The sequence below is a fragment of the Accipiter gentilis genome, chromosome 20 (assembly GCF_929443795.1).
Source record: "Accipiter gentilis chromosome 20, bAccGen1.1, whole genome shotgun sequence".
Taxonomy (NCBI): domain Eukaryota; kingdom Metazoa; phylum Chordata; class Aves; order Accipitriformes; family Accipitridae; genus Astur; species Astur gentilis.
In genome coordinates this window covers 1,847,739-1,874,750 of record NC_064899.1, presented here as the reverse complement: position 1 = coordinate 1,874,750, position 27,012 = coordinate 1,847,739, and the positions used below count along the sequence as shown (strand labels likewise).

General features: G+C 45.4%; 1 protein-coding gene across 1 annotated transcript in view; it reads right to left on the bottom strand.

Moving 5' to 3' along the window:
* Positions 1-11,311: 11,311 nt before the first annotated feature.
* Positions 11,312-27,012, bottom strand: part of ANKRD33B (ankyrin repeat domain 33B) — a 41,526-nt gene continuing 25,825 nt past the window's right edge. The window contains exons 2-4 of the mRNA XM_049823933.1: positions 25,810-25,939; positions 20,834-20,974; positions 11,312-14,489 (exon numbers count right to left, since the gene is read on the bottom strand). Of these exons, the coding sequence (XP_049679890.1) occupies positions 13,639-14,489; positions 20,834-20,974; positions 25,810-25,939 (1,122 nt within the window). The 3' untranslated portion in view covers positions 11,312-13,638. The remainder of the gene's footprint in view (positions 14,490-20,833; positions 20,975-25,809; positions 25,940-27,012) is intronic.

The window sequence follows — 27,012 nt, the reverse complement described above, 5'->3', positions numbered from 1 at the left end:
CAGCCCTCCCCATCAGCAACAGCAAGGGGGAAAAGAAAGAGAGACAGAAAGATTCTGCAAGAACATCAGCTGAGGGGTAGGAGGAGGGACTGGACTTGTAAGAAAAACTTGTCGGACCTGGAGCCGCTCAGAGGCAGCCGTGTATAACACGGAGGTCTGTCCCATCTGCGGGCGTCTCGTTTCCAGTGCCGCCGCTCTCAAGGACAGGCCGTCATGCCGCGCCGTGGCCGGGCTCCTCCGCGTGCCTTGCAAACTCACGGGTGAAATTTGGTAGAGCGACGGGTGCTGTTCTGTGGTGGGCTGGGCTTCTTAGAGGTGAGAGCTTGTCCAGCTGTGGGGAGGTGGCCAGAAGCAGGGGCTGGGGGGGAGCATCCCGGGGGAGCCCTCAAGCTCAACGTGCAGCTTTTCGCTCCCTAAAACCGCCGCTGAACGCGGAGAGTCACGCGGGCGTTTTCTGTGGATTCACCGAGGGCCGAACAGAACAGAATTGGGGGAAGAGAATTGGCAGACGAACAGAATTTGGGGAAGATAGTAGCAAAAGAGCGTGGTAGCGGCTGGGCGGATCTAACCTTGATGTTTTGAGAGGGAAATGCTACAGCCTTCTTGGAAACGCACCCTGGAAAGGTTGAAATTGGGGCTGGAAGGAGCAGAAATGAAACCTCTTAAGGAAGGTGCCATTCAGAAGTGAATACAGCTCACGTAATTATGCAAGACTGCTTTGTCTAAGGTGCTGGGAGTAAGCAAATCACGAGCATATATTTTTGTGGCTGCAACGGCTGCGACAGGGAGAAATACACGTGTGAGTGCCGAGCGGCTTTCGCTTGCCTGGCCTCATCCTTTCTGTAAGCCCAGATCCCATCTTCGCCCTTCCCTTTAGGTCTCGCAGAAGAGGTCACCACGCTGTCTTGCACAGTCTTCTGGTGACCGCAGTCTCAAACTCCCCCGTCCCGCTTCCCTGAAACTTCCGACCGCTGGAGCTGCGCTCCTGGAGGGAGCTAGGCACGCTCCTGGCTGCGCATCGCTGCTGCCGACATCCGAGATAGACGGCCTCCCAGCAAGGGGAGAAACAGTAACGCCGACAAGGTGCCTTTGGCTTGCTCAGAAATTTCCCCTGGATTCAGCTGAGTTTGGAGAGTCTGGCCATGAGAGAGATCTGTACATCGGGTTAGAAACCAGAACTGCTCAAAGAAAAAGTATTCAAGGCTGCCTTTGAGCACTGACAAAGCCTAGAAGAGGTTATGAAGTATCAGAAAGTGGTTTTGAGTGCTCTCGACAGCCTTTCCTATCAGAGGTGAGTCTCCCCGTGTTGTTCCGTCCCGGTCAGCGGTACGGATGACGCGGTGGGCAGCCCCGGGTCTTGGCCAGAGACCAGCACGGAAGACCAGACTGTGATCTCTGCGCCCTTCCTCGGGGAGGGTCTCCGAGGTTTACACCCCAATGTTATTGACGTAGGAGTTCGGAGAGCTATTGCCTGGCGTGGTCTTGGGGGGTCAGGCAGCTCGGGGAGCCCCAGCACGTTGGGGCGGTTCTGGTGAGCCGCGGCATCCAGCCATCGGGCACCGTTCTGCAGGGGAGGATCTGGAGAGCTCGTTGCTGGTGAGGAGCTGACGGGAGAGGGGGGAACAAGAGCGTTTGGTTCTGGACCACCGGGTGTGTTTTCAGTTTGCAGCAGCCAGAAGACAGGTGGGGTGACGCACCACACGCGACTGCATCTGCCGGTGATGCTTACGAGGAACCCAACGACAGCACGCCTCGAGTCCCTCAATAAGCAGAGTTTACAGCGATGCCTAGAGCGTGGTGTTTAGAATATGGAGGCGGATTTGAAGGGACCTGGATTTCTAGCCCGTTTCAGTGGAAGCTTTTGTTATCTTTCATGGAAATTGATTGCTTATCAGTAAAATGCATGCCGTTATTGTTACAATTTAATAGGGCTTGCCTGTGAAAACAGATGGGAAAAAGCCTTTAAATAGCTACATGCCCTGCCAGCATCCCAGCATTCACTGCCTAACTCGGCAGCTATTATCTGGAAGGAAAGATGCCGATATAATGGAAATTAGCAGAAACCATTTGCAAGGAATCCTAGGAAAGGTATGAGCGGCTCCCGAAGTATTTCACAGGTGTAGACCTTGCTGCAGGGGTCTGGGTGCTCAAGAATTCCCACCTCTGCTCCTTCCCACCGCTACCGTCTTCTTGATGCTATCTTGAAAATGTGAGCAGTGTAACCAGTGCATCGATACACAGGTTTGCAGGCTGCCTGAAACTCTCTCTAAGAAAAAAGGACTCTTCGTGCGTCTTAATGGGATTGTTGGCTCCGGAACCCAAAGTTGGCAATTAGCAGTATCATTAAAACTGAAGCTGAAAGCAGGGTAAAACACAATCAAGTTCATATCAAAATAAGATGTCTGACTACTGTACTGACCATAGTATTTATATTTAGTTCAATAACTTTGTATGAATCGGATGAGAAAGCGCTGCGTTTCCTCCAGCCTGGGACAGGGTTTGGGCTCAGCCGGCTGTGGTGTCCTCAGTACCTGGTTTACCACCTTCTGCTTCGCGCTCACTCGTGACTCTCTCTCGGTGCTGGGGAAGTTTTTACAATCCCATCCAAACATCAGCTGCCTCAGCTACGTTTAAGGACAAGTTCAAAGGAACTGAGACAAGCTGATGCTTGAACACCACACAGCCTGTTTAAAAAGCAATCTTGCCCAGACTAGAAGTAGTGAAATAGGTGCTATTCTCCAAAAGCATTTATCAATGCGTGCTCAGAGCATCTCGTACTCATTTCATAAGCTTTATTATCACATGGTTGGGTTGGGTTTGATAACTGACGTGACTGGCGTGCCTGCTCTGCCACGGGGGAGAGACCTTCGGGCCATGAGCGAAGGAAATTCTGCTTTCTTCTGCTCTTCCCTGAGCCTAGAAATCCAAAGGCTATTTCGGGTGGGTGCAAACCCACAATTGTGTGAGAAGATTCATGTCCATACATTAATGTGATTTTTAAATAACTCTGGTGGGGGATTATCACTGTTAAATTAGAAATTGGCTTTGTTTGACTTGCTGCTGCTGCCGGGTTGCTGCCGCCGCCTCTGCCTCCTCTCCTCTCCTGCCCTGGGTTCATTTAAATTCCTTCTAAGTGTCGTTCCCTGGTGTGTCCGCTCGGCTGGCATGAGGCTTTCAGAAAAGCCCAGCTAACGGGAAATGGCGACACAGGGATTTAATGGCGTCTAGACTGCATGGGCCTGGCTTTCTCCTTCATAACTTCATAAATCTGCTAAATAGCCCACTGGAATCTCCAAAAGCTGGAAGTCTTCAGAAAAGTAGGGCGTGATGGTGGTATATGATGCAAAACTTTTTTAGTCTTGCATTTCTAGGCAAAGCTTTCAGTCTACTTTTTGCCATACAGCAAATACTCCTTTACCTAAGAAAAGCACTTTGTGGGAAAAACAGGCTGAAGAGACTGTCAGCTTCCTGTCACTCCGAGGGAAGTACTTACTTTTTTTCCATGGGTTTTGAAGGGTGATACCTTTAGCGGTGTATATCTATACCGTGGGGAATGCGTGAGCACTCTCGCGTTTCTTTGCCTTCAGAAGCTGTACGGGTTCAGCTCCAGCCGTGAGCCGCAGATGATCTACGTTCTGGATGTGTCCGGCCTCGCCATCAGTTGACATCTGCAGACTACCATCGGGATCGCGCCAGGCTCCGCTCCGGCCCCTGCCGTCCAAACTGCCTCTGCCATCTGCAAAGAACTTCACGTGGTTTGCCAAAGCCAAGAGATGACGTGCTCCATTCGCTTGACATAGTTTTCATTATGTGGTTTTGTTTCTGTGGGGTTTCCCCCTCCCCCCGTCCTTTTCCCTCGTTACCTGATAACCAAGAGCTGACCTTATGAGTTAACTTGGGATTTAGGAAAATATTTCTGTTTAATTGATGGGGAAACTGAGGCACAGAGAGACAAGCAAGTCTGGCTGGAACAAGCCCTGCCCTCGATCCAGCATGTGCCAGCACAGAACAGCCGCAGCTCTGATGCTCCAGGAAATACCCGGACGGCGATGTTGCCTTTAATCTGTTTTCTTCAGCCGTCTCCCCCTGTGGTGTTGGTTTCCTTTCTCTTATCCAACCTCACATTCTCTTTACTTTGGTCATATCCTAGCTGACTGGTGTACAACACAGCTCTTCACAACAGCCTGATTTTGTTGCTTTTTCAATTTAACTAATTTTTGCCCTGAGGAAATACCACTCAACCCCCTGAAACAAGAAGGGCGACCGGTATAGCACCTGTCCTGTATCCTGGGATGATGGGCTTAGGAGGGAAAGAGCCAGAGCTTGCCTACCATGTTTGTAGATTTTGCTTACCATGTTTATAGATTTTCTGTGGGTTTTTTTCTTTCTTGAGCAGGTAGACACATCCTGAAGCTGAGACGTTTTTTAGTGACTAAAAATAGCTGCAGTTATGATGGATGTGCTCTACACCTGGCAGATGAAGAGCACACCCGGAGATAAAGAAGGAACAGAGGTCTCCAAGCAAGCCCCAAGCTTAGCGTCTGGGAGGTGGGCCGTTTGCTGCAGTACTTGGTTAAATCTCACGGCTGGCTTCTGTACAAGCTGTGTTTTGTAGGAGGCGGCCTTGGGAAGACCTGCAGACAGGGAATTACTATAATCCAGCCTGGATGTCACGAAAGCATGGATTAATATTTCATCTTCTGCCTCCGACGGTTGTCAGGCTCACTTTGTTCCTGAGCTGGGGCTGTGATCCTCAAAAGACAGCCCTGAATTAAAGATTAAGCCAGTGTTTTACTTGACGGGAAGAGAGCAGTTCTCTGCGGAGGTCGGTGACGATGCGGTTCTCACCCAGCGCCGCGTGCGGGGGTTCAAAGTTTCCCAAATCCGAACGGTGGAGCGAAGCTGCAGCGTGGTGCTGGGACTGTGCGAGGGGAAGGGTCTCCGGCGGTTGCGAGCCACGTTAATGAAAGTGAGACTGGTAATTAGCCGAAGGTGAGCAAGGGGCACTGAACTGCCCCAGGAGGTGCCATCGGCTCTGCTGGGTATGCGAGAGCTCGTTAACGACGAGCTGGAGAAGAGAAAGAAGTACCAGACTGTCCTGTTGGGAAAATGAAAGGTGGAAGGAAACCAGAATGGGTCGGCAGGGAGCTCAGGGCAGAGCCTTCCCCCGGCCCAGGATAGGGCCCAGCGGCAGGGCAGCACTCCCCGCCGAAAACCGGTTAGTTAAACTGCCACAGCTCTCTGGGTGGTGGAAACTCCGATTTCGGGATGGATGATTTACATCGCTTTAACCTCAGGCTGGTTCTGACTGATTAAGTCAAGTGAATACTGGCCTGATTAAAGCCAACCCAAGAGAGCCCGCGCACGTTCGTTCAGCTTAACTTTTCCGTTAGACCAGTTCAACTCTTTTTGACAAGACCTCGCCGTGATTACGTGGCTATTTCTTCTTTGGACAGCTGACACGCAGTTTAAGTCCAGCGCTTTATCCTTGGCTTTCTTGAGCACAATAGCTTATCAGTCATGGAAACCCTAAGGCAGTTCAGGGTATTTAAGGTTGATAAATGGGCAAGTTGTTGGGCAACTGGTTACCCAAGAACGGGGAGAACCCAGTTCCAGCATACAACGAAAACTAGCGCCCATCAGTCACCGTGACTGAGACGACCGCTGTCCCACGACAAAGTCTGGTTCTCGTGGCTCGCCAGCTGACAGTTTCTTCTAGCAAAGAGCCGATGCAGACTCTCAGGAGTGCTGGTGCAGAAAAGCCTACATAAGCCTAAAAAGGCTCTTGCAGAAAGCGGCCTCGTGGTGGCTGGGAAACCACAGGCAAACACTGCTCGTTGTGCCCACGAATGTAAAAAAAAAAAGGCTAATACAGTCAATCACATGAAGAATAAAACCCACGGTTTTCACAAACTGTAGGTGAAAAGGTGACCGTGTAAAACATCCACAAAGTATTTTTTTTAACTGAGCACGCTAGTCAGATTTGAGTTTGCTAAACAAACTTTCGAGAGCAAAACAAAGCAAAATTTAGTTTAACGTGACTGGTCTGTTCCATTCTATTGCTTACCAGACAAATATTGGTTTATTTCACTTACAATGATACACTTCAGGAGGCCGCGACTGCAGCTTTTGGAAAAGGATACCAGGTGGTCAAAGACCACATATCCCTTGCACGGAAACTGGGCGACTCCTGAGTGACAACTATTCCCTGGGAAAGCAGCCAAGCTGATAATCCAGCACGCCTGCTTTCAATACAACTACGTTTGTATATTCTTTGGAAACGCTGTTTCACCTTGTTCTGGAACAGAACTTTTAGCGGGGCCGTTGCTTAACAGCATCGCTTATTGATTTGTGTCCCATTAACACTGCCGCACAAGAATGCAGAGCATCCCCACGCCACCGGCTCCTGCAAGAAGCCGCCTTCAGTTTGATGGCAGCAAGCACGAGGAAACCTTAGCTCCCGTTGCCGGATGCAGTTGGAAAGTAAATATTTTATCAGCTCTGTCAGCAGAAGGCTGCGTAGCGAGATTCAGAAAGCGCCTTTGGTGGTGAACACCGCCCCGAGCAGATTTCGGTTACTGCGGCAGCAACAGTAAGAATAAATACCACAGGCACGCACGTGGAGCAGGGATGCTCCTGTGCCCCTTTCCTGATCCACATTGACAAGAGCTCGCTGTTTGATCGGTGCCTTATGAGAAATCACCGAATGCATCCAGGATTTTTCACATCTGCCTCTTGAGGGTTTCTGTTTATTTTTTATTTGTTTGGGAGGAAGGGCTTGGGCAAAGTAGCAGACTGTCATTCATGGGGGAAGCTGCTATGACGGGAAGGGGAAAAGGAACCACCTGAACCCATTTTCCCAACCTCTTGTTTTCCCAGGGGTGGACTGAAACAGCAGCATTTGACCCACTAATTATCCACAAACCTCCGCGCAGTATTACAGCCATAAAAGAATGCTACAAACATTTTAAATTCAAATGTGCCGAGAGAAGTGCCAGATTTAAACCTGACTAGGCAAAATTAATATGCATAATAACTTTAATTACCCGATGAAGTACTATTTTTCACAGAATCCCCTGCCTCTTCCCATGCAAGCGCTCCACAGTGTTCAGTGAAAAGGCAGCTGGTCTGTTTTCTCTTTGTAGCCTCCATATTATACCCTGAATGATTTGTTCCTCTTACAGAACAATTATTTAACGCTAGCTTTCTTAGAGACGGCCACCGTTAACGTATTTGAGTGCTTCACATTATCACCTCCCAGTGATAGGCTTTTTATGTGTATATATTTTTAAAATTTCTAAACATATATGAATATATATAGATGTTATATACATATAGTATCTATTACTTTATCTATGAATGACATATATGTATGTTACCAATAGGTGGTTTTGTGGCTGTGGTTTAAATTAGTATAACGTATAATTAATATAACTTAATTATATAGGTATTTTATAGGTAGGGAACTGATTTGGGGCATTCAGTTTGCCAAGTTTGGGATGTCCTTATTTAGTGTATTTAGCACTATAAAACACATCTTGGTCTAAGCATAGCTCTGACTGACATCATTTATGCTTCTCAGTGGTCAGCAGCTCCACACCCAAAGTAAAAAGTGTCCAGAGTTTATGAGGTTTTTTCCTTAATGCTGTATTTAGCTGTACATCAGAATTCTCCAGGCAGAAGAAAATTCCTGTTCTCCAAAGCAAGAGGAGTTGGCCCTTCTCATTTGCCACATGGCATTCGCCAGGCCTCCTTTGTAATACTGTGACAGCCTGTAATACCTTTGAAGGTATCTATGAATATATTATATTTTTTGTTTACTTGGATGACTTGAGAGCCGTGGTCAGAAACACTTCAAACACTACGACTCCGAATACAATTTCCCTGTCTTGTTCCTTGGTGGACTTTCCAAACTGGCTTTCCCTGGAAATCACCCCCCCCTTGACCTTCCACAAGCAGAGGTGGTGTGAGACACGGTACCTGGGCATAAGGAGCATTTTTGCTTTTTTTTTTTTTCATTTGGGCTGGGGGGAGATCCTCGAGAAAGGGTGTCTCCAGGACCATCAGGTAGACAACCTTTACCGCCCCTGGGGGGGATCCAGTCAAACTGAGCTGATACAGGACTATCCCTGTGTGAGTTATGCAGCTGAGGAGGTTTATTTATGAGGTTTATTTATGAGGAAGCCTTTGCCTCACAGCATATTTGAAGCCCTGGTTTGTTTTTACCACCCTAGAAATGACCTCTTGGCCTCCCTATTAACAGAGAGGGGCAATCTTGGGACTCACTTAAGGATTACGTCCATAATGAAAACGATTGCTTGACGTTTCCTATTCTGAACGAGCCGATTTTGGGGTTTCGCTGTTTGATCTGTGTGTGTCCTACAGCCAGCCTGCCACCACTCTGCCTCTGGTCTTCTGCTCCCCCAGCCACCGTTATTTCTCCGAAGGGCAGGCCTGGGCACCTTCAACATATTTAGCACAGGTACGCAGGGAAGGACCTAAATGATGTTCCCCGTTATTGGTTGTTATTTTGATTTTTGTACTCACCTTGATTCATAAGGTGTTGGTAGACGGGTTACGCTACTGTCTAGAGAGGGTCCCGGGTGGCCAGCCTGCTGGGTGACAGGTTTATCTGACTTTCTTATTTTCAAGATGCTGTTGGAGACATTTTCCCCAACCTCAGAGCAAGTCTTTTATAACTCTGTCCAAAGTCATTGCTGAGTAAAAAGTGTCAAAAGAGAATGCTGGGAAACTGGCTTTCCTCGTTGCTTTGAGCACCCGTTTTCAACACCTTTGCACTCCCTGAGTGCAAGGTAACTTGCCAAAAACAGAGGAGACGCTGAAGGAGGCTAACATTGAATCACTTTCTTTTCAAATAATATATTCCTTAGCAGACCGGAGCAGCTTTTGTGCCTGCTTTTAACTCTTGTCTACGCAACAGTCAGAAAAAATTGGGTCAAAAAGCCAATCTTGTTTTAAATCAGAGTCACGCCATAGACATTGACGTATTTGCTTTCCCCCTCACTGCCTCCATTACCTCTTGTCCACTCTTCCAGGGATTATCTCTGCCCGCTGTTATCTCTGATAAGGCTAGTTTAGCAGTTTTCAGTGACTTGGAATTCAAAGATTTACTTGCAAAATTTACTGTATATGGAGAGTGTGCGGAACTGTCAGCCCAGTTTTCCCCTGCCTCAAGAAGATGGTGGCCTGGCTGCTCAGCTGCTCTCTCTGCTGAATACACTCCCTGGGTGAGTAATTATCTAAGTAATGAAGCAGCTCTTTAAATGAACCAAATGGCCATATGGGTTTGTAATTCTACCTGTGATAATTTAAAGGGAAGATAATTCCCATTTCCTACAAATCTTTTTGTCCTACTTATAGGCTGTAATTTTCCTCGCCATCTGCAGACTAGTCCAAGCCCTTTTCCTCGGGGTTCGGAAGAGATAACAAATGACGAGTGTGTTCGTCACACGGCGGGATGTTTTCTGGAGTGGCCCAGCCTGCGGCAGGGAGATCTTCCTCGCTGCTTTGGGCACAGCCTGGCGCGAGCGCTGGCTCCACACAATGACATCTTGCCCCTTCCCTTCCCTGCTCCCGTCATTCTGTCTAGCTCGTTAAATTAGCAGAATACTAATCCAGCAAAACACCAGAATGTGTGGGCAGGACGGAGGGACCCAACTGCCCGTCCCAGCTTGTTGCCCACCTACGGCCTCCGGGTGCCTAACCAAACTGGGGAGTCTTTTGTCATGAGGCACAACGAGCAGACCTAGCAAAACCGGGCTGCATCGCATGAATTACGGCAAAAAAAGAGCAGGCTTCAGTTCAGACCGTTTGCAAAGTGGCATATCCTGCATAATGGGTCCCGATTTCAGTCAAAGCTTTTGGAAGTTTCCTGCTGAAATGCGGGTGTTTAAAAAAGAAATACCCTCAAAGAATGTTGCCATTTTTCTGTTCAGGGTGTTTTTTTACCAGCTGCTCTAATATCTGTCCCTTAGCAGGAGAGCAAGAGCATTCAGGACTATTAAGAAAAAAAGGCATTCATTGAAGAGGCCCAGTGAGGATTTTTGTCAAGGCTTAAGGAACAGTTTTCACTGGCATAAAGAAAACCCAAATGACTAATACATAGTGACGCGAGGAGCCAATTGCATGTAATTCTGCGTTCCCACCTGAAAAAACTTGCATGGTCTTCCCCTTGCAACACCATTGCTCTCCAGAGAGGAGACGGGCGGTGGCCATGAAGGCAGACGCAGCCTGTGCTCCAGCATCACGCACAATGCTCGGGAGCACCATTCCCGCTAACGTGCCGGACTGCAGCCTGGCGCTGGAGGAAGGCAGGTCGAGAACCTTCCTCCGCCCCAGGAATCGGTGTCCCCTTCCCCTCTGCGGGAGCATCCTCCCGCAGCAGCACCTCTGCCTTCCCTCAGGGGCTCCAGCTGCCAGGAGGTGCTGCCAAGGGTTCCCGTGCTGGTTTTTTAGGAGGTAAACTGTCCTGTTTGAGTGACCAGGAGCCATCTGAAGTACAGCTGGTATCGCTTGGCATTTCACAGTTACGGCTGTCTTGGGAAAAAAAAAAAAAAAAACAACAAAAAGCAAAACAAACCACTCCATTTGTGCTGAAATCAAACAGAAACCAAATCCTCCTCGGTGGCGGCAGCAGCTCAAGGGGGACGGACAGCTGGAGGAGAGCCAGGCGTGCCTCCTGCCCTGCTATGGTCCATTTGCTGCAGGTTTCTAGAAGCACATTTTGCGGGAGCTTTGCCCACTGCAACCTGCAGACCCTTCAGACAGACAATTAAAAAAAACCCACAAACGAGAGGCACAGCACTTTGGATGAGGATGGTGATGAAGAGGAGGAGTAAGATGGCCGGAGCGGGGGGGCAGTGAGGCAGCAGGGGAGGAAGGCAATGAGGAGACACGGTCCTGCGCCTGCACTTCCCAACCTAGCAAGTGCAAAGCTTTACAGAGAAGCACAAAATGGAGCCATGCAGTCGTAAGGATGCCGGGGGACTGCCTGCTTGCAGCAGAGCAATGATGTGGCCGTGGGTCATCAAAGCAACGGCTTCTCTCCCCACTGAGATGGCCAGCCCTGGGTCGGGACAAATGTAGTGGATTTTCTTTTACTCCTAGGGAAAAATTCACAAGGAGTGGAAGTTAACCCACAATTGCTCCTTCCAGGGAAACCAAACTGCTTTCAGATGGTGCTGATTAGTCCACTGGTGGAAGTGGGTGGGCTTTTTGGTCTACTGAAAAGCGAAAGGCAGCATCCCCAAACCACTCTGAAGAATAAGGTCGCCAAATAAGTTTAACAGCTTGTGCCTCTTTTAATGGAAATATCACATCTTTATACATATATGCACAGTGAAGTATAAAGGGTTAGAAAACAGGCTTCATTTTCAGCCCCTAATTCTAACATACTGTACGTTAATCCCTGAGAGCACCTGTCAATTGTACGTCTCCTGCAAGGGATACTGAGAGTGCAAATTCAAGTGTTCAACTGCAGCACAGGTCGCTTTTCAGGTACCGAATCTGAATGCTAAATCTTCAGTACACTGGGTTGGCAGTAAACAAAAATTAATAGTTAAGCCATTCAATCCAGTGTACCAATTCAAAATCCATCCTGATATCCTTGCCACAGACAGCTAAAAGATTGTCTTCCTACTCTCCAAAGAAATGAGTTCAGCTTATACTCTGGTCACACCAAAACCATTACAAAATTGGTGCCTATGAACTGCACAGCGCTGATGCAGTCACAGACTAAAATCCGCTTTATATCCACAGGGCTGGGGAGGTTTATTAGCAGGGTGCATATTCCTCCAACTCTGACCTGGGGGGCTACCTGGCAACTGAGTCTAGCCAGCACAGCTACTCCAGCAAGAGGTACAAAGAACAGGCTGTGTGGAAAAATCCTTGTTTCACACGTCTGCCATAACTCTGACCCCGCAGACGCTAGCTAGCAATACCAATCTGGGTGCTAGTTTTCAGTCAACTGAATTTATTTCTCCCATGACACGCAGTTTCATTACAAGTTCAGTGAGACCGTGGCCAGCCTTTGCGCTGTGGGAGTAAAGGATGGAGAAATCTTCCCTCTCTTTAATTGAAGGGAGAAGCTGGTGACAGCGGCAGCTGGGGTCTGCCTGGGCTCCAGGAGAGCAACACCATCAGGAGAACACACCGCAGCATGTTTCATTTCAAACGGGAGCAAAGCCTGAGCAAAAACATAGCCTGAGCACGTGCTGTGTGACTTGCTGTTTGCATTTGACCTCTACTTTTATGAAAGTGGTCTTTCTTCAGCAAGCAGCAGGTTTACAGCCCTTCCTTATCAGAATTTTCTGGCGTTTGGCATGCCATTCACACTGCTGGTCAAACCAAACGAAGCCTTAAGGTGGACCACAAGAACCTGCAGCAACCTGTGGGGACTGCCACTTTGAGATGCACTCACATACTAGGGAAGGTTTTCTCCCAGTGTTGAGGCAGAGGGGTGAGGTACTGCCCTCTCTGGGCACCCAGAGGCGCACTACCACAGCTCCCAACAACATCTGGCCACCGTTTCCAAATGTTAGTGGCCAAGCTGCCTGATACTGCATCTCTGACTGGATGTTCATAGCATATGGCTGGACTTAATACCCGGGAAAGTTGCTTGAACTTCTGGAAGCTGCATAATTTTCCTGTCCTGGCTATAATCTGGAGAGGCTCACAATAAACCTGGTGTGTTTTTTTCACAGGAACTTAAAAATCAACCTAAAAAAAAAAGCCCACCTGTGGCTTACCACCTTCCTTATTTCACAGTTAAATGCAATGACAAAAAATTCCCTGAGACTAAAGAGGAGACAACAGATAGCAGATACAGGGAAACTTAATGGGGGAAGCAAATCTTAGGTGATGGTAGCATGCAAAAATTAGCTCAGCTTCTCTGTTGCTCCAAAGAAATCAGTCCCTGCCCCTGATTTATACCTGCAGAGGATGCAAATACCTCAACTACAGAAATATTTCATATGCGGCCCTTTTTATATTCAACAGAACAAACAAGAGCATTAAGAACTGCATCCATACAGACTGTATGGAGCTGTACGCTTTCATAGCTATCCTGCCTTAAACTTGATTACTGGAATTAAAGTGCTTAGTATATTCAAAGCAATTGTAGACCTGGATTTTCTCTGCCCACCAGCACTGTGGTATGTTTTAAACTTCACATTATTACTATAAAACCTTGCAATATGTCTACCTAAGCAAGGAGAGGGAGGAATGTCTAGGGTCAAAAGCACAACTCCTTAATTTTGTCCCTTACAAAACGAAAAAACACAAAATACGGTCCTTTCACACCCATGTTGTTTTTCAAGCTGTTTCTCAGTCATTCACCTGGAACTGGAAAAAAAGGAAACCGCAAAAGGACTGCACCACTTAAAACTTCCCATCAACAGCAGACAGGTAAACTTATTAAGTCCTCCACCTGAAAATACTTTCCTGCTCCACCATCAGACACACTGTGGCATAGCCCTTGCCCTGTTTCTGCACCTTAAAGGCCATTACTCAGTATTCCAGCTCCGTGAGCAGTGGGCATGCACGAAGGCATTCAGTCTGTTATCTTGCTCAGATAACAAGACTAACGGCTCTAAAACCTTCCAAGCAATTGCCCTTAAATCAGGTCCTGCATCTGGCAGGAGACACCTGCCTCTGCTTTTGAGCCTCTGCTGCTTTTTTCTTCTCCTGTTCCTCTGCCTTCTTCCGCTCCTCTTTCAGCTCCTTGTATCTCCATTTGGGAATCTGCAAATAAGGGTCATCCTTCGCACTGCTCCTCCTTCTCGCCTTTTCTGGCTGGAAGGTGGGTGGAGGAGCTTTGCTGATACGGACTTTGGGGATGACAAATCCCGGCCTGACGCTGCTCCGTCTAAGTAGGTGGAGCGGCAAGAGGCTGGCTTTCCTAGTAGCTATGGTGTTCACTTGAGAGACTGCAAGGCTGATGGGCTGCAAGCTGGCTCGCCGGTCCTTCTTCTTGGGGATCAGTGTGACCTTGGAGTTCTGAAATAGCTTCTCGTAGCTGCTAAAGTGATCTTTGTCCTGAGATCGGATCTCCTCGGCTCTCTGCTTCCTGAGGATTTCTTGCACAGCCAGTCTGCGTTTCCCCACAGAAGGCGGGCTGCCTGGGCACACAGTCCGGCATGACAGAGCAATGAAAGGACTGCTCAAGCTTGTTGTCACCTTCACCATGTGGTCGAGGACCCCGTCTTCTTCTGGGCCATAGAAAGACCGGAATGGGAAAGCTGCCCTCATGCACTCAGAAATCCTCTGCAGACAGCTTTTTGGCTCTGCAGCCTTGGCAAGAAGTTCCTTCATCTTTGGCCATTCTGGTTTATATTGATCACAAAACTGTTCCGGGCATGGCCTGTCCATCAGCTTTTGCATGATGAAGGCAGACTCTGATCTTCCTGTGTAACAAGCCCATTCCCATGAAGTCAGTCCACGGCTTGGGTCAGTCGCGTGAACATTTGCCCCTCAAAGAAAAGAAAAACAATTAGTGTTACTTAATGAAACTGCCCACATTTTGTTGCTACGATCAGAGTTGAATCAGGCAGATCCCTGCAAGAAAACGTCACATACGACACTGTTGTGGTTTAGCCCCAGCCAGCAACTCAGCACCACGCAGCCACTCACTCAGTCCTTCCCACCCAGTGGGATGGGGGAGAGAATCGGAAGGAAAAAGGTAAAACTTGAGATAAACACAGTTTAATAGGACAGAAAGGAAGAAAATAATAATGATAATAACAACAATAATAAAATTACAATAATTATACAAGAATTGGAATATACAAAACAAGTGATGCACAATGCAATTGCTCACCACTCGCCGATCGATGCCCAGTTAGCCCCTGAGGAGCGATCCCCCCCAGGCCAACTCTCCCCAGTTTATATACTGGGCATGACATCACATGCTATGGAATACCCCTTTGGCCAGTTGGGGTCAGCTGTCCTGGCTGTGTCCCCTCCCGACTCCTTGTGCCCCTCCAGCCTTCTTGCTGGCTGGGCATGAGAAGCTGAAAAATCCTTGACGTGGTATAAACACTACTTAGCAACAACTGAAAACATCAGTGTGTTATCAACATTCTTCTCATTCTAAATCCAAGACATAACACTATACCAGCTACTAGAACAAATATTAATTCTATCCCTGCCGAAAGCAGGACAGCAACACAATAATATTTGTGTCAAAATGAACATGCAGTAAGGACAGATCAGGTTCCTGACTTTCTAAACTCCTGATTTATTTTTAAAAAAATAATAAATTCAGGGTGCATATGTGAAATTCTCTGAAAACAATGCAAAGAATGACATAATGAATTTCAACTGTGTTGAATGTTGCCTGCCATTTTAAAATCCATTCACTTGAGCTCGCAAGAGAAGAGTGACGAACATGGAAAGAAACAATTCTGTACACAAAAATCTTTCCCATACAGAATAATGGGCTTTGCACTGATTGCTGCCACTCGGAAGAGAGATCTTGAGCTAATCATCAGAAGTTCCATGAAAATATCAATGCAGTGCTCACTAAGGGTGTGAAAATAGCAAATAAAATACAAGGAATTTCTAGAAAAGCATTAAAAAATAGAGAAAAAGTAGGGAAAAAAGGAAAAAAATAGGTGTACAATTCAGGATCTCTTATCTCTGAAAGGACACTGCAGAATTACGGAAAGTCGAGAGGATGGTGACAAGAGTGATTAAGAATAAGGAAAGTTTCCCTACAAGTCAGAGAGTAGATAATGGGTGAGATGGATCTTCAGTCTGAGCCCAGAACAGCTGTTCTCATCTACCTTAGAGAACCACCCCTGAGGAAATGAAGTACCTGTTAGCAAAAACATGCTATTATCGCCAAGTGGACCAGCCATGAGAGGCGACTGGGACACACGCTAGACAGCGGAGGCGTTGACATTTGAAGTAGTGTTAGGTCCTGGAAGGAAATGATTTCTAGTGGTTATTATCTTTCAGCCTATGTGTCCCCATGCCCAGTTTATGATCTTTACCCATCCAATTCTGACATATGTCCCCTTCACCATTCTTTCCTCTCATACATTTCTGCATCCTTTTCCAGCTCTGCCCTCCTTTTGATCTCTCCCTGTTCCTATAAGCTCCCTCACATGGGCTTCTGCCCTTGTTCTTCACTCTTTTTCTTTCAAGTGGGGTTACACAATTCTCCTTCAGGGCAACTGGCTACCTGAAGAGAGGGTACAAGAGTAACAGGAGGAGCAAGCATCCTAGTCTGCTCTACTGTATCCTTTACAACTTCTGTAGTACTATATCCAATGCTGCCACATTCCCTGGCAACCAGAAAATTGCAGGGAACTCCTCTCAGTTCTGGTATTAGGGTGGGAGCATGGGCATTTGTCAATGAGGATGGCACATGCCTAGTTCTGCTCACATAGAAGAGCTCTGTAAAGGACAGAGGAAGCTCAATACAGAGTGCACCTTTGGAAGAATCGCTGCAGAACAACGAGCAGCAAGTGGTTTTGGAAGCTTAAGTCAGCAAGACACTGTTGCAAACACCCAACATATTACAGCTGGTGAATGCTAAAGAGTACAAAAGGTCTGTCCAAAAACTAGCTTGGTGTCACCAATCAAAAAGACACTCAGAGACGTGTCAAGGACTTGACAGCCAGCATCATATCCTCTGCATCACACCCAAGTGATCCTGGACATACCACCTGGGCACACATCTTCATGTTTTAGAGTATCTGGGTATGTGGGTGAGTGAATGAAATCCACAGGAGAATGAGGATGAGTGAATACTCTCTGCTTTCAGGCAGTCACGTTCTTAAGCTGCAAATCCTTTGTTTTATATTCTGCCTTTAAACTTCAGCTGGTCTCAGAGGGAGCTTTGCACTCTCCAGAATGTAGACTTTGTTCAGCAGCTCTGCAGCACATTCCCTGGGACAGGCACAGGCATTTTGCCCAGCTGCTTTCAACATAACTGAGCTCTTTAACATTCAGTTGCGGTTTACACGTTATCACTTGCCCTGTAGATAATTTCTGGGTTTCTTGAAAGAGTTGCAAGCTGGGATATGAACAGGCTACAACATTTGACTTCTTGAAGGGCTTCTCTGTCAGCTGAAGCACCATTTTCCATCAGCCAACAAAAACCTGACCTACACAGGTCTTGTCACAAAAGAAAAGACATTCTCTCCCATTGCTTTGGAAAAGGGAGATGTCCAGAGACCAAGACCTGAGGAAAAGGCCAGAGAAGCATCATAACAAATCATTTTTTTCAGGGTGGATTATCTCGGTGACAGCATTTCAAACTAGCATAAGGGGGACTAGATATAAGGAATGGTAACTGGGAACCAGTTTGCAATGGGTCCAGTATAACCTTCCCCACAAAGGATGCTTTGCCATTACAGAAAAACAGAGGAAAAAGGAGAGCATGGGGAAAGTGATCAAAAGCTCAGTTTTAACTCTATTAAGTACTAGTTGATTCCTAAGTCTCTGAGAAAATCCCTAAAAAGAGGATGCTAAAGACACAGACCAAGAGTGAATATGGATGGAGACACCCTAAGCAAAAGAGCTGATCTCAGTTTAAGTGTAATTTAAGTGATATTTGCAGAAAGGACCACTCAGAGAGAAAGCACAGGGGCACTGCAGGGAGTCAAGCACAGGGCCCAGACTGGAAGGCAGAGAGGAGGCCAAGAGGAGGAAGACCAAAACAAACCAAAGAGTTCGTCAGCTGTGGACTGAAGAAAGGATTACGAGATTTCAAAGGCAGCAGGGCTTGACGAAGCTCACGATTGCAGAAGCTACAGACACACCAGTGAGGGGAAGAACAAAGACATACAAAGACATGTCCTCCTGCTCCACCAGCCTGGTTTTGAACCACCCTACCCAAACTTCCCACCCCTCAATCTCTCCCATCTCAGGCTAGCCTCTTGTCCTGTCCCCTTCTTAACACTTGCCTGGGTCTGCATGCCTTCCCACTAGAGCTGACTGGGAACGTGGCAGATTACGTGGAATTTGTTTCTTTGCTGTACACGTAACAGGCAAGGATTTACCACAGGAAGAACAGCAGCTAATGGAATTGTCCCCAAATATAAATTTTAATGAACAGTATGTTCTGCTTGTAAACAAGGAAGAGGTATAGAGAGCTGCTTACTGTTTTCTTCAAGAAAAAGACATGCCAGCTCTGATAGGGTGCAGCTGTGAGACCCTGGATCAGAGTTGTGCAAAAAGAGCTGTGTAAGAAAGCGCTCACTAGGGACTCCCTCCCTTTGCTTGGGGGCTGCACTGAGGCTCAGACGCTCAGCTCTGGTCCTTGCCCGAGCTACACTGCAGCTATGCCTGCGCCTGGCCACGTGCCTTGCTGATTTGGACCCTTACCCACAGACTTAATTTCTTGTTTTGACCTCAGACCTACCTTGCTGCTATGGACTTGCCTTGTCACCACAGACTTGCCTGGTGATCACTGCAGTACCGGCTGATCCTGGTTATTGTCACCAGCCCTACTCTGTTTCTTCGAGGAGCGACTTTGTTGATGAGGCCAGTGCCTCCGTGTGCTTTGCTGTCACCCTTGGCTCACCTCCTTTTGAGGAGAAGCCCACTCCTGCTGCTCCCCAACAGACACATCCCCAGGTGTTTCGGAAACTTTATCTCAGAAAACAATACTACAGAGTATTGAAATCCTGATCTTTCAACAGAAATCGATGCTGACTTTGTACCTTGTATCACAAAGTCTCTTCTAAGGCGTGATGTACTATAGTGGTATTGATTTTCTGTACAAATCAGGAGGCATTTCTGAACAAACTTGTCATTCAGCAGAATGCCTCATCTGGAAGAGACATGAATAGTCATGTCCCTTTTTAAATGCAATAGCAGTCTTATTGAACCAATTGTCATTTCAGTGTAAGTATAGCCTACAGGTTTTCTTTTAAGAAAACTGCATTTGCCACATGCCTTGATTTGCCTGCAAAAGTTGCCCTGAAGATCATTTTCAGTACAACTAGTTTGAATGCACATGCTCCTTTGGGTTATCAATATCCTATTTGATTAAGAAGGTTTAATGTCCCTTGAGATACAAAACTGACATCCGGAGTTTAAAGACAGGGAGTGAAAGAGCTCAGGCAGCTGTTACCAACCTGTTTTATAGGCAGTATTTAAAGCCCAGTCTCCAGATCCACAGCCACTCCAACGACTTTACTAAAGCAGTGCTGAGTTTACACTGGAGATTACAGCAGGGCTTGACACGTGAATTACAACCAGCATTTCTGTGCTCCCGCTCGGGCTGGCTCGCTTGCTGAATGCTGGCAGCAGCGCGGTCCTGGCAGCGCAGCAGCCTGTGACAAACTGCCGATGAGCGACCGGGTTGCCCCCTTACTCGCTGTGCGCTCACGAATAGCAAATTCACATGTTCCAAAGACTCACTTTGAAAGAGCAACATTATGGCCAAGTGTCTCAGAGCGCCTTAATCTTGTAGTGATTGACCTTGGCCACCCTCCAGGAACTCAAATTTCAGAAAGAGCAGTCACTTTGACAATCCAGCTCCAACCATCTGTCACACGTTGCCGTTACCTCTTCCCCATCTGACTCTGTTAAATCCATGCTTAGGCAGCTAGAAAGGTGAGTTATTTTCCTTTACTGACCTCCTGCACTGCTGTGAGTAGGTGCCTGTCAGTAGAGGTTTTATCCAAGCCACTAAACAGATACTGGGTTTAAAAACCTCCCAGCTGTAACTCTTTTCTAAAGACACATACCTGCTTTGTAGCTATGCAAGCAGACCCACAGCTGCTTATGGGTGTTTTCCCCCTGTATTTCCATACAGTCTTATGTTTTAACATAGAATTTTGCTGGTTTATTTGTGAAATTGATTTGTTCACCAAATCTTTTCATAGCAATTTCTTTCATCTTCTTCAGCAAACTAGCACTGTATTGTCAGCAGTCACTCAGTATCCCTTAAGCCCCGAACTACTTCTAAATCCATTCTGAATGAACAGCTCCCCCCCTCTCTACATATCACCAGACTGTACAGTGCTAAAAAATAATCAGATATTAAAATGGATGCAGGCAATTTACCACACTTCCTTTGTGGCCCCTATTTTGAGCTGAAAATGTGAGGACCTGCAAAATACTCACCAAAACATTATATAAACTGCAATTTAGAAACACAGAGTATATTAACTCTACACCTTCTTAGCCAATGGATAATCTTTGGTATCCTCACTATCTCTGATGCACAAACAGGGTGATACAACTTTCTGTAGGTAAACTCGATATGGAGGCTAACAAAGCCATTTTCTGGCTGGCTAAAGGTTTGTTTTCCCCACTATTCCGTTTTCTTATGAATCATGAAAACGAGAAGGTGGCTATTCAGATACCAGAGGCAGAAACCACATAGTGAACTTTGATAGCGATACTTTTTGTACAAGAAGTAGAATAACAAGGACCGAGTTATCTACAAAGATGGAAAGGTTATGAAATAGCTTCTAGTGACCAAAACAGAAAGAATAAGCTTCCACCAGATCTCCAGGGATAATAATAGAAAGCCATGACACTGTAAGGTCAATTTGACAAATCATAAGGCCTTGGGATTGAAGTTTCATTTTAAGTGATACTTTATAATGGGCACTGGAAAATTCTGAACTAGCATTTGCCAGCATCAGGCAAACTGAGCACTCCTGCACCTGCAGCACGTGGCTTCACTGCCTTGTCTATGACTTATTTAAAAGCTGCACCCATTTCCAGGCGAGGCTGCACCACACCTCTCAGAGTAGACAAGAGCCAACTTTCTTCTTGGTGTTTGCATGTGGCTGTCTAGTATTTACAGTTAGATGATGACGAAGAAGCAGCAAAACATTTTGCCTACCTGCCAACATCAAGGCTTTCACACATTCAGTTCGGCCCTGCATCGCAGATTTCATCAGTGCCGTGAATCCGAACGCATTCCTCTTCTCAATATCAAGGCCAGGAAAATAGTTCAACAAATAGTTTGTAATGGTTATGTGCCCTTTGAAGAAATGAAAAAGCAGAGAAAATATGTCACAGAATTAAAGCGCTGTCTCAAGGTTAAACCAAAAATTACTCCTGCAGGCTTGATAACTGGAAAAATGTCGATAATTAGTAAGATCTCTTTTCCTTGTATCTTCTCCTACTCATTGCAGTCATCACCCTTAGGGTTAAGTGGCACTGACTTGTGACCAGAGTCTTGGGATAGGAAACTGGAAACCTGGGTTCCCACATTCTCTCAAGTTGCTCTCCTCTCTGTAAAGTCACTTTAAGATAAGGCAATAACTGAAGACCAGAGATGGTCACTCTGAGGTTGCAAAGGGCCTCAGTTTCTTGACTCAGTGAGCAGCACTGCAAAGGGAATTCCTACACCTTATGGAAGGAAGGCTCATCACTGAGGGAAACTGACTGCAAAGGTTCAACTTTTTATCTCCCCTGGTAAATTTGAGCCTTACAATCATGGTGCTTCATTAAAAAGTGATTACACTAAAAGTGATTACACTCCAGCCAATAATATGCATGAACCATGCCAGGCCTGATACGAGACAAAGGAGTGTTTTGTGTAGAAGCCCACATTTTTATTTTTACATCTGATAGTGTAAAGCCACTTGTCTACTCTCCAGCGATAGGAAAATGGGGCTGGTGTTCAGTTTTGGTAGTAAAATTAATGACTTAAGTTCTGTTTCTAAAGGCAAATGTTGTTGCCATTTGTGTGCCTTGTATGCCAGGATAACTGGTGTCACCAAGGGCGTACTGAATAGTTAGAGACATCTCTGGCTAAATGGTTGGAAGACCAATTAAAACATCATGTCTTTATAATTGGACTATCAGAACAAGACAAATATCTAGTGCCATTATGACTCATTCAAAACAGTTTTCCCTTCACTTGTCATTCATTTTATGATGCCTTGACGCTTTATAAAATAATGCAGTCTGTCAGGCAGCTGCAACAATCACAATTTAATTACTAGGAGCTGTAAAAATATTCTCTCATCTCACTCTGCAGTCCAGCTGAATATTCTGTGATGCATGTCATTCAAATTCACCTAGAAATGTTACTGAAGCAGATTATAATTCATACGGGACAATTTTAAAAGTCTATAGTGTCACATCTGGTGATTTCATCAGCAGTCGCTTTGTACCAACACAGTCCAGCATTCACTTTGGCAAGCAAGTTAATAGAACTTCTACCAGTTATTTAAGATGTTTTCTAGGTGTTACTCTTTATCTCTGAGAATTTGCTGGACTCTGCTACCTTGCTGCATAACTGGAAACTCTCCTGAAACCTGAGCAGATATAGAGATAGCGCAGATCAGCTTAACAACGCCAGAGTCAGAGAAAACCAAGTAAGGAGCTCCTTGTACCTTGCACAGTCTGATGCAAATGAAATACAAAGATATGTCAAACTGCAACAAGCTGAACAAAGCAAAAGGGAACTGGGTTCAGGGCAAGCTCAAGTGACCTGGTCCTGCTTACTCAATACAGAGGCTTCAGCTTCACTGACTCCATGGCATAATATCAAATCGTAGCAGGGTATCAGTTACTACTAGAAGAATCTTTGTGCCCAACTTGTTTTGTAGGACATGCTCTGTTTCACTGATGTACAGTGTGCGTCTTCATGAAGGTTTTGGAACAGCTGAAATACTGCTTTTTGACCACAGAAACCAGAGACAGGAACTGAAACAAGGAGAAATAGTAAGATGGAAGATTTTTCAGCAGTTATTACATTACTAAAGATGTTCTTCCCTTTGCCAAAAGTATAGCTGCAGTAAGAGACATTTTGCAAATCTGGGATGATCCTAAGAGTCAATCCTGAAAGACCTTGCTCAGCCAAAACTCTCCAGGGGACTGCAGACAGACTCAAATGAGACAGAAAAAATACCAGCAAAAAAGTAACAAAGAAAACGAGGAAGTTTGTGATTCTCAGAAGTTTTGTGTCTCACGGATTCCTGAAAACCACTTCAGTTTTAATCTGCAGGAGCTTCTCTCCTCTGAGGTTTGCTTCGAATTTCTAGTTCAAACAGATACCAAATTCAAAGCAAAACTCAGAGCTGCCAAGTTTTTGTTCAAACCCTGTCATAGGCTTTTGATTTAAGGCCATAAAGTTTGCTGCAGTTCTCCTTCATCTGGGTGAACGAGAAGCATGTATCTAAATTGTAAACCAGGTGAGTCTTCCATGATTTAAAGTTTGCTATGAAAGCTGTATGCAGCTCTAAAATAAATTAGCCTGGCCTCAGCCAGTTTGGAGATACTGAATTCGTGTCAGGCTCTTGCTGTTTGTAAGCCAGATCTATCTGCTACCAGAACTGGCATGCTAAGGGTACACTTCTTCGCCTTGTGAGCCATATTTAAAGATCAGCACAGATGTCTGTAATAGCTTAATTCACTTAATTGCTGCCACAGAGGAAATGCCTATAATGATGACAATATTAGCTAATAATCTATGTAATACAGGCAGAAGGATAAGCTGCATATTAAGGAAGATGCTCTGTCATATAACATCACAGTTTCGAATTGTACCTGAAAAAAGTCTGTGTTTGGTCTATGGGTGGTGAATGTTTTCTGACGGATGGATGGAACTGAAGACACCCAGAACCTTTTATCCTCTGGATGCTTTAGGTGTTTGTGTTCTTGTGTCTCCCATAATAAACAGAAACTGGAGTAACTTCTGCTTTTGTGTTCCCAGCTCTACAGCCTTGTCCCAAGCTGGTCTCTGTAACATAAAACACCTATATTTTGTGAGCAAATACGACTCCCTCTTAACACCAGTGTATGACAGTTACCGTACACTGCCACTGATGTAGGTACGTCCTCAGCAGCAGTAGAACTGAGAAAAAAAATTTAATGCAATTTTCCTCCCTTTTTTTTGAAACCATTCTTGTTCCTTCCTTCCTTCCTTTCTTTCCATTTGTTATTTCAGTCTCTTGTTTGAATCCAACTCGCATTTTTTTCTGCATTGTCCTTGTACTGCAGATTAATGATTTTGCTTCTGCTTCTACAGCATCGCCACCTGTTTCTAGGCACTACCTGCTGCAGGCTGCAACAAATTTACAGTTTTGGAAAGCAAGCTCTCTTTGAGAAGGGATCCCACATCTGTAAGAAATATTGAGAGAGCAAGTGAACAGACCAATTTCAAACCTGAAACACACTAAGCAGAGCACTTTGTGATTATTTTTCTATACTAATAAGCTTGTTAGTACTGCTTTTCACTGATCCCTCCAAGCCTATCTTTCTCAGGTCAGCCCATGCAAAAAACCTCAGCTTTAGAAACTTTCTTTGAAGGATGAGAATCTTAAATTATCAAAAGCAATATGAGGAACTGAATTCTCTTATCTTCTGAGACTCTAGCTGGTCTTTAAGATAATTCTATTTAATTCAAGCTGATGCTCAATTTGAGCATTATGTCTGGGCAGTCATGAAACGGCATAGGCAAGTGTGGATTTTAAACTCCTCTAGCAAAAGTAAAGAGGCCTCCCTGTCATGTCCCTTAGTATCTGTACCTCGTGTTATGGACGCAGCCTCTGAAACACAAGGAAGGATCCCTTAGGACCGCAGCCTCTTTCCCATCCAGCTCCTCTTCAGGTTCTGGCCATATGTGATGGCCTACCTGGTCACTGGGTCATAACAAAAATGGCAGCACCTTCTGATATCACTTTACAATTAACTGAAATACTATGGATTTGCTATTAGACTTTCCACAGGAAAACCAATACTTTTGGTATAAATAACAGCGATCTCTCAGAATAATTGATTTTGCAAAAATATTATTATTTTCATGGCCTAAAGCTAAAAAAACCCCAACAAATAAATCCTCCACTCAAAGAAAGCTCACATAAGCTTTGCTTTCAGTTCTTTGTAATACACTGCTCAGTGTTATTACTTAACATTCAGCAATAATTAAGCAGCATCTATTGCACTGTAGCTCCTCTGGTTGCAATGTTAACCTCACAATAATCTCTATTAACACTACAGCAGTATCTTGTGCTAATGAATTGAATAACTGGTGTCAACACTGTAGCTCAGGATTATCATAGATGGGGGAAAACATCCAAGTTGTTAGGAGTTCGTATAAGCTTCTGCTGACTACAGGCGTTTCCAGTTGCTTTGGGGATCAATAGCAAGTACTGGCAGAGAGTGTCAAGTCAATGTCAGCCCTCTGGATTAACTCTGAGCTCATTATCATGAGTTATAAAGGTCAGGAAGGAGTCAGAGTTAAACCTTTTATAGTCCAAATTTATATTAGGGCAGATAAATAAAAGTAGGTTAGAGTTTTGGAGCCTTCTCTACTTTCTTTGGAAAGCTACTGTACTCATGACTTTGTTATCAATGTGGCTTTTAAGTATGGAGTGGTTGAAGGATGTCTTAGCAGCTAAGATATTTCTTGGCAATGATTTTCCTACAGTCAGCAATTACTACAGACCCACTGAGGTAGGTGCAACAAGCATGAGAAAAGAGATGCTACCAGCATTAATACAGAACATTACATGAGCACAATGTTCACTGGTTGCTTGCCAGAGCAAACACAGGAAAATAAGCTTAAAGGAACAAAGCAGTATAGTACTGCACACTTGGGACAAGATTTTCTTTAAGTTAAAATAGTTAATGGCATCTACTAGAAATGTATAGCTTTTTCTGTCTTAATCCATTGGATAAATATTACTGTAGATTAATTAGTTCAAAGAAAATCATGACAAACTTACTTGGGAGCAGGCTTGGCCAGGATTATTTTACACAGACCAATTTCTTTTAGGGCTCTGAAAAAATCCTAAAAATAATAGCCACAACACACATTCTTCCTAAGACCCTGTATGTAAGAGGTGAAACAAAGAGCCTTACCTGCCTGTGCAGCTGTAATGAGAGCAGTGTTCCCTTCGTTGTCCTGCCAGTTCACATCAAGGTGAGGGCATTGTGCTAAGGCTATTACAATATCCACGTAACCTTGGTAACAGGCAACAATAAGACCATTCTGTAAGTAAAATATAAAGAGAGAGTTAGGTTTACCAGACTCAGAAAAGTTCACTGAGGAGCACACTAGTCTGCTTTTTTATTTATCCTTTTGTCAGACTGAAGAACTGAAAAGATATCAGCATAACTAGGGATTAGCTCCAGGCACAATGTTCAGATCCAAAACACCGCTTTTTATCTCTGCCCTTTGGCAAGTAATATTTGGTATTCCTCAGAAATACCTAGGAGAGTAGGTATTATATTACGCTACTTGGAAAGTAACTGTTTATAAATGGCTTATGCTTATATGGCTATATACTCTATATCCAAATGAGAATAAATCAGATTTTATTATATAATAAAATGAACACGGCAGGTAAGAGGAACTGGACCTGCTCTGAATATTAATCCTCTGGAAGACAACTACTTGTTCTCTGAAGGGGAAGTGGTAGGCAGGAGTTGTGTTCATGCTGCCTGTTGCTATCTTTAAATACTTCAGGTTTCCCATTAGAACTAGACCTTTTTTATAATCATAAATAAAATGAAATTGCTTTTGGAGTTCCTGTTTAATGTGCTTTATGACAGCTGGAAGCTGTAAAACTTCCAGGAGGAAGCCAAGCCAGGAGGTAAACGTTATAACTCCGCTTGGTACTCAGACAGCGTTTCACTCCACAGCGGCAAACTGACAGCTTCCCTAAAATACAGCAAAATACACTTGCCATTAATTAAATGGAACTACAGTACTTAATCCTGGCTGCTCACTTGATCACTAGGATTAAAACCATTATCTCCCGTCTTCAGGATTACTCGGGCAGCCCAGTGTTCATGGGCAGGAGGCTGATGGGTGTAGAGGAGAGCAAGTGCAGATAAATCAGTGCTCCCTGCGCTCCCTCTTCACCGACAACGCACGACTCGCTTTTCTTGAGCACAGCATCAGCATCTGACCGTGGAAAAGATAATGGCAGAGACACAAATCTCAGCCTCTCTGCTAACCCTGCCTGCCTAAAACGCACTCACACGGACATGCTGCAAGTTCATAACCACAAACGGCTAGCAAGAAGGAGAACCTGGTTATGGAAACTGAATGGCCCGCCC